Genomic DNA, 8047 nt, shown 5'->3' with positions numbered 1-8047 from the left:
ACAGGTGCCCGCCACCACGCCTGGCTAATTTTTTGTGTTTTTAGGAGAGACGGGGTTTCACCACGTTGGCCAGACTGGTCTCAAACTCCTGACCTCAAGTGATCCGCCCACTTCAGCTTCCCAAAGTGCTGGCATTACAGGTGTGAGCCACCACGCCTGGCTCACTTATACTCATTCAGCAAATAATTATTGAACTCCATTTACGTACCAGACACTGTTAATTGATGTTACTCACTTTTCCTTTCAGAACTCAAGCCTTATCAGTTGTGTGTTGAGATAGGAAGAGGAGACTTTTTCCACTTCTTGTGTTTTCTACAGTTACTCCCTTCCCAAACTGATAAAGTATACAGTTTATAAAAATCTTAAAAACTCATTCTTACTGGTAAATTCATTTTAATAATGAGGGGAAAAAACTTTAAGTAGTTATTAAAAACAAAAGAATGAATACACATACACACACTAAATGTGGGAGATGTTTCCAGGAGAGATTAGCAACAGAGAGGCCACAGGATCAAATAAAAATTACAGTTTTGCTGGGATTGTCCCCTCGTGGCCACCCAAGTGTTTGTGGAAGAAAGTCTGGAGTTGTTTCCAAGCATCCACCTGAGCCATGGCATGAGCCCTGGGCTCCCCTCCCCAGATAATAGGACTGCCCACCAAGGCATGCAGGGAAGCCCGACACAGGGGGAAGTAAGGAGGCTCAATATAGTGCCCTGTCTCTGGGTAACAGATGATCTGGGGCTTTCTCCTCCCATGGGCCTGCAAGCGTTTACAGGCCTCATTAGCATAGAACTCACTCTTCCAGTTGTGGTCATCCTGACCTACCAGGAACAGGAAGGTGCTCTCTGCCCTTTCCACAGGAATGAAGCTCTTCTGGTCAGGTCCTTCCAAAGGGCTGTTCAGGACATCCACAATGTCTGCATAGCCATCTTTGGTCACCTTGATGCGATTTCTGTTGACGCCCACAGGGGGCAGGGTCTCGCCCTTGTAGCGTAAGGTTCCCCCAACATTGGCCACAGAGCCGTTGATGACGACAGCAGCCATGATGCCCTTCAGGAAAGAGGCCATGGAAAGGCAGAGCTCACCCCCTTTGGAAATTCCAAGCAGCCCAACTCCTGGACCTTTTACCTGAGAAAGGGACAAAGGAAAAAGAAGAAAAATGATTCCACAAACAGTGGAATATGGTGAGTTGTGTCCACCCTGGAAGTTAGTTGAACGTGAGTCTGAATCTAGGTTCTACCATTTACCCAGATTTGCAACTTTGGGAATTTACCTCCCCTCTATCTCTTCCTTTCCACAATTTGTCCATCACCACTCTTGGTGATAACCATGTGGAAGATCTATCAATTACTCTGGTTTCTCAGTTCCTTAGTCTCGCATCTCCCATGATCTTTTCCTGTCTCCCACCTGAGCCACCCATTCCCATTGTCATAACTAAACTGAGTCATCATCAGCAAGTACATCATCTCATGGCCGGGCGTGGTAGCTGACGCTTGTAATCCCAACAGTTTGGGAGGCTGACGCGGGTGGATCATTTGAGGTCAGGAGTTTGAGATCAGTCTGCCCAACATGGTGAAACATCATCTCTACTAAAAATACAAGAATTAGCCAGGCAGTAGTGGCACGCGCCTGTAGTCCCAGCTACGTGGGAGGCTGAGGCAGAAGAATCAATTGAACCTGGGAGGTGGAGTTTGCAGTGAGCCGAGATCATGCCACTGCACTCCAGCCTCATTGACACGGCAAGACTCCATCTCAAAAAAAAAAAAAAAAAAAAAAACAGAACATACTGGAATTTAAAATTGCATAACAACAACTATGAATCTCTTTACTAGCAGGAAATATAGTAATATAGAATTGAATAGAAACTGTCTATAAGAGGCCAGGTGTGGTGGCTCATGCCTATAATTCCAGCGCTCTGGGAGGCCAAGGTGGGCAGATCACTTGAGGTCAGGAGTTTGAGACCAGCCTGGCCAACATGGCGAAACCCGGTCGCTACTAAAAAAAAAAAAAATACAAATATTAGGCTGGGCATAGTGGCTCATGCCTGTAATCCAGCACTTGGGGAGGTCAAAGCAGGTGGATCATTTGAGGTCAGGAGTTCAAGACCAGCCTGACCAATATTGTGAAACCCCGCCTCTACTAAAAATACAAAAATTAGCCAAGCATGGTGGCAGGTGCCTGTAATCCCAGCTACTCGGGAGGCTGAGGCACAATAATCACTTGAACTTGGGAGGTGGAGGTTGCGATGAGCCAAGATCGCACCACTGGACTCCAGCCTGGCAACAGAGTGGGACTCCATCTCAAAAAAAGAAAGAAACTGTCTGTAAGAAGTGACTAAAAAAGGTAGTGTGTGTTGGGGTAGGGAATGGCTGACATGAATGAGCTAACTTCTGTGAAAACCAAGACCATTTAAGAAGAGACCTAATACATCATAGCCCATAAATCTGAGAGAAGAACTAACCTCGGGATGACTGAGCAAGTAGTTCACGGCTTCTTCAAAGTACTCCAGATGGAGCATCTCCATGGTCTTGGGGAGGTCTTCATAGTTATAATAAGCCAGAGCCATCACAGCAAAACCCTTCCCAGCCAGCAGACTAGCCCGATACTCCAGCAGGCCACCTCCAGTTCCGAACATGTCCACAATCCCAGGAAACGGCCCAGGTTCTTGGGAAGAAACAAAACAAAATGCAAAACTAAGCTATTCCTGAAACAGTTGGATGGTTTATCAAGTTAAACATATACTTACCACACATGTGACCCAGCAATCCCACTCCTAGGTATCTACCCACGAGAAATGAAAACCTGTGTTCATCCAGAAACTTCTGGCAAGTGTTTATAGTGACTTTACTCATTGTAGCCAAAGACTGGAAACAACCCAAATGTCCTTTAACTGGTGAATGAATCCATTTAATGGTGCACCACCAAGAAACAAAAAGAAAGACTGCTACTTAGAAGAGCACAAATTCCTCTCCAGTGCACTCAACAGAATGCACTTATTCAATGGAGACAGACTCAAAAGGCTACTCATTCTGAATGACTCCACTTACTGAATATTTTTATCATTTACATTAAAGGTTTTGTGTTTCACACAAAAATAATAACGCAGGCTGGGTCCGGTGGCTCATGCCTGTAATCCCAGCACTTTGGGAGGCTGAGACGGGTGGATCACCTGAGGTCAGGAGTTCGAGACCAGCCTGGCCAACATGGTGAAACCCCGTCTGTACTAAAAATACAAAAATTAGCCGGGTGTGGTGGCGACCACCTGTAATCCCAGCTACTCGGGAGGCTGAAGGAGGAGAATCGCTTGAACCCGGGAGGTGGAGGTTGCAGTGAGCCAAGATTGTGCCACTACTCCAGCCTGGGCGAAAGAGCGAGACACTGTCTCAAAAAGAATGCAAACACCTTACAGGCAACACTTTTAAGACATAGTTCAGTGCTGATACCCGCAAACCATCAACGTCCCACAGACCCCTGTGCCCTTTCCAGTATCCTGGACTTTCTGTGTGTCACTCTTGGTTTTCTTCATAGTATTACCACTTAGATTATGTACCTTAATATTTTATTTTGCCTAGTTTTTGAATTGTATCTAAATGGAATGATACTGAATGTGTTCTCCTAGGGTTTGACTGTTTCACTCAACAGTGGTTTGGAGATTCATCCATATTGATTCTTTTTTCTTTTCTTTTGTATATCTTGATAGATGTTGATTCTTGTAGCTGTAGTTCAATCACTTTGACTGCTAGAAATATACCTCAATTTATTAATCTGTTCTATTGATGGACATTTGGACTGTTTCCAGTTGGCTTTGCTCTTTTTTTAAATTAATCCAGACTGCTCATCTGCAATGGCTTTCCTCTTATAAGGAATATGCCTCCTGGTGCACATGTACAAGTAGAATAACATATTTAACTTTATAAGTTAAGACAAATTGTTGCCCAGAGCAGATGAATATGTTGACTCCTTGTAGCAGTGAGTTTCATTTCCTCCACATACTGGTCAGCAATTGATAATGCTAGCTTCTAAAAGTGGGCCACTTCTGAGGGTGTGAAATATACTGTTTTATTTTGCATTTCTTTGATTATTAAGGATAAGCATCGTTTCATTTTTACACTGGCTGATTGCTCTTTATGTAATATAAAAGTATCCAGTAACCTCAAATTTCCATTTGACAGGAAGAGGCTTTCCTGTTGTAAATGCTAATTTACATAAATCTTAACATACTGTGCGAATTCAAAGAAAAGTTGCAAAAATGAGAAACTTTTAAAGAACATTTCTGGGCCCCATACCCCTAGGATCCCGAGAAACCCTAGTGCCCCAGCAGCAATGAGCACAGCCCATGCGTGTGCTGATGGACAGGGACCGCGTGCTGGCAGCTTCCAGACGGCCTCCTGCGGGGCTTCAGCCGCTGCTTCTCAGGGAGCTGCATGTGACACTGCATCAGCACCTCAGCTTCCTGGTCTGGAAGCAGTACTGCACCCTGCTGCCGGACCTGGTGGATAAAGTGGCCCATGGGTGTGAAGCCCTAGGCTTTTCCCTAGTCTTGAAGCCCAACCCCGGAGGACCTTGCAGGAGATGAAGCACATGCAAAACACCGAGGTCGTCACACTGCACCAGCCCCTGCCAAAGTATGACCACTGTGTGGGTGAGAAGCACTGCTGGGTAGAGCAGCACCTGGAGCCCCAGCTTGTGGAGTGAATTATCCTGACAATGGACAAGACCGTGGTCTTTGGGGACTTGCTCACTGATGACAAGGATACCATTCGAGGCCAAGAGGAGAGGCCACAATAGTACCTGGTCCTGCCATGCATAGGGACGCGGCTGCTCTCCTGGAATGGTAACAGGAGGGAGATCATAGCCAGCCAGCAGGGAGCTAGGCAGCAGGAACGAACAGGCCCTGCAGGGGGCAGCAGCTGCAGCTGGAGCAATGGTGGGCGGGCAGGCACCAAAACCTCTGCACTGTCACAGGCCCAGCCACCTGACACCTCCTGGCTGCCATGGAAATACAGTGAGAAAAACAGTCAGAATTCTTATTAAAAAAAAAAAAAAAGTGGCTTCCTAGTCAATACATAAATAAGAACATTAAAAAATTGAAACTACCTGAATTTTTTTTTTTTTTGATAGTCACTCTTGTCCCCCAGGCTGGAGTGCAATGGCGTGATCTCAGCTCACTGCAACCTCTGCCTCCCGGGTTCCAGCGATTCTCCTGCCTCAACCTCCTAAGTAGTTGGGACTACAGGCGTGCCACCACCACGCCTGGCTAATTTTTGTATTTTTAGTAGAGATGGGGTTTCACCATGTTGGCCAGGCTGGTCTCGAACTCCTGACCTCAGGTGATCCGCCGGCCTCGGCCTCCCAAAGCGCTAGGATTACAGGCGTTAGCCACCGCGCCTGGCCTGTTTTGTTTTTAATATTATAAGTGTCTTTTCCCTTTCCTTACAATTTTTTTTTTTTTTTTTTTTTTTGAGACGGAGTCTCGCTCTGTCGCCCAGGCTGGAGTGCAGTGGCGCGATCTCGGCTCACTACAAACTCTGCCTCCCGGGTTCACACCATTCTCCTGCCTCAGCCTCCCGAGTAGCTGGGACTACAGGCGCCCGCTACTACGCCCAGCTACTGTTTTGTATTTTTAGTAGAGACGGGGTTTCACCGTGTTAGCCAGGATGGCCTCAGTCTTCTGATCTCGTGATCTGCCCGCCGAGACTTCCCAAAGTGCTGGGATTACAAGCGTGAGCCACTGCGCCTGGCCCTTACAATGTCTTTTAACTGAGCACTAGGTTTGAGGGACCTCTCAGTTTTGGAGCGGCAGGGACACTTCCCCAATCAGCTTTCCATTCCATTCCTGTTTCTTTACACTAACCTCCGGAAGGTTGGAAGCTACATCCCTTCTTCGTGTGAAAAGGGCAGGGACGGAAAAAAAAAAGTGTAACTCCCCTCAAAGTGCCGGGCGCGGTGGCTCACTCTAATCCCAGCTCTTAGGGAGGCAGAGGCGGGAAGATAGCTTGAGACCAGGAGTTCGAAACCTCCCTGGGCAATATAGCCCGGGGGTGCGGGGGGGGGGCATACACATAAGCGAAAAGCGCGGGGCGGGGGAGACACACAAAGTGAAAAGCAAACGAACACGGAACAATTAGCGGAGGTGAGTCACCTGGCGGCAGGAAGAGCGTGCCTCGTACCTGGCCCGCGCGCACCGGCTCGCGCCGCACCCCCGGCGGGAGGAAGTAGCGCTCGTGCCGCGTCTGGCACAGCAGCCGCCTGGGGTCGGGGTCGTGGCCATCCAGCACCTCCAGCTCCACGGTCAAGGGCGTTCGCACGTCGCGCTTCACCAGCCGCACCAAGGGTTTCTCGGGCTCCAAGGCCCAGAGCAGCCCCATGGGCTCAAGCCCCGCGAAGCTGCCGCCCAGCGCGGGCGCGCGCTCCAGGTCCAGCTCGCCAAGGGTGTCGGCGCGGTAGCGCGCGTGGGCCTGGAAAAGCGCGCCCTTCTCGTCGCGCAGGGACGCGCGCAGCGTGACCGGCTGCTCTGGGGTTAGGCCGCGTACTGCGATTCGCACCGGTTCGTCCCAGCAGCAGTGGCCCGCAGGCTCCAGGATCAACGTCGCCGCCATCCGAGCAGGAACCCTAATGATCTGACCAACCTGCCTCAGCTGTGGAGACCCCAGGAACTGCGCCGAACTCTTCAGGCTCCATTGGTACAGCCGGGACGCTCGAAGGACAGCAGGAGATGAGGCCATTTTGAATTCAGACCTGAGAACAACTGAATGGGGGTGGGGAGAAAGAAGCTTGTTAGACATCATCTGGGGCTGCCGTCGCAGGCTAAGCGCCCACTAGGGCAGAGCTGTCTGCTAATGTGAGTGGGGAAGGCCAGAGTCCAGCCGATGAGCCAGACCAAATATAGACACACTGGAACTTGCTTAAAGTCTCCTGTGTTGAAACCTCCGCTTTATGTTGGAAAGCTACTTCCTAGTTTTGCTTTTCAGAAGCTTTGCTGGCCTGCGGAATGGGCCCGACCAGGGCTGGTTCTTAAAGAACCAGGCAGCTAGCAGTCTCCAGGCTCCAAACTCCTGCCGGCGAAGAGGAATGCAGAGCTGGAGTTAGTTTTGATCACTTTGTTGAATAATTCACACTCATTACTAATCTTAGGGCTTTTCTTTCAAAATCTGCACCATGGTGTTTTGCTTTTGTGTTCTCTGTATATGCCTATCCTCCACATCAATCCCACATGGAAGGGTGCTGGCTTCTTACTAGCTGTGTGACCTCTGAGCTTCATTCCTTACAAGTGTAGAAATATCCAAATGGGGTAATAGGTAGTAATTTCTCAAACTCCTGGACTTTGTAATCCACCCGCCTCGGGCTCCCAAAATGCTAGGATTTACAGGAATGAGCCACCGTGCCCGGCTAATAGTTATTATTTTGTTATACTGGTTTCTCAATTATTGTCCCAGTCAGGCAAGTGTTACTTTTTTTTTTTTTTTTTGAGAGACAGGGTCTCACTACATTGCCAGCCTGGAGTACAGCGGCAGTTTACCATTACTGCACTTACAAACCTCCAACTCCTGTGCTCAAGCCATCTTCCTGCCTCAGCCTCTCAACTACCTCAAAGGACTACCGGCGCTCCCCATGCATCGCGCTTTTTTCTACTTTTTCGTAAGCTATTGGTTTCACCAGAGGTGTTTTTTTTGTTTGTTTGTTTGTTTGTTTTTTTTATTGATCATTCTTGGGTGTTTCTCGCAGAGGGGGATTTGGCAGGGTCATAGGACAGTAGTGGAGGGAAGGTCAGCAGACAAACCAGTGAACAAAGGTCTCTGGTTTTCCTAGGCAGAGTGTTTGTGTCCCTGGGTACTTGAGATTAGGGAGTGGTGATGACTCTTAACGAGCATGCTGCCTTCAAGCATCTGTTTAACAAAGCACATCTTGCACCGCCCTTAATCCATTTAACCCCGAGGGGACACAGCACATGTTTCAGAGAGCACAGGGTTGGGGGTAAGGTCATGGATCAACAGGATCCCAAGGCAGAAGAATTTTTCTTAGTACAGAACAAAATGAAAAGTCTCCC

The 8047-nt window shown here is 48.5% G+C and overlaps 1 protein-coding gene across 1 annotated transcript; it reads right to left on the bottom strand.

The window, feature by feature from the left end:
• Positions 1–376: 376 nt before the first annotated feature.
• On the bottom strand, positions 377–7140 carry ACOT2 (acyl-CoA thioesterase 2). The gene is made up of 3 exons (XM_004055418.5): positions 6143–7140; positions 2462–2664; positions 377–1128 (listed from the first exon to the last, which is right to left on the bottom strand). The coding sequence occupies exons 1-3, from the start codon at positions 6786–6788 to the stop codon at positions 523–525; spliced, it is 1455 nt and encodes a 484-aa protein (XP_004055466.3). The 5' UTR covers positions 6789–7140; the 3' UTR covers positions 377–522.
• Positions 7141–8047: the final 907 nt, after the last annotated feature.

The sequence above is a fragment of the Gorilla gorilla genome, chromosome 15 (genome assembly GCF_029281585.2).
Source record: "Gorilla gorilla gorilla isolate KB3781 chromosome 15, NHGRI_mGorGor1-v2.1_pri, whole genome shotgun sequence".
Taxonomy (NCBI): Eukaryota; Metazoa; Chordata; class Mammalia; order Primates; family Hominidae; genus Gorilla; species Gorilla gorilla.
The sequence above is the reverse complement of the archived record's forward strand: the minus strand, read 5'-3'. Positions and strand labels throughout refer to the sequence as shown.

Excerpts from the sequence above, each read along its gene's own strand:
- ACOT2 (XM_004055418.5), bottom strand. The coding sequence starts at position 6,788 with ATGATGTCTAACAAGCTTCTTTCTCCCCACCCCCATTCAGTTGTTCTC. Across the intron at positions 2,665-6,142 it reads CACGCTCTTCCTGCCGCCAG|AACCTGGGCCGTTTCCTGGG; the intron begins GTGACTCACCTC and ends TTTCTTCCCAAG. Across the intron at positions 1,129-2,461 it reads ACTTGCTCAGTCATCCCGAG|GTAAAAGGTCCAGGAGTTGG; the intron begins GTTAGTTCTTCT and ends TCCCTTTCTCAG.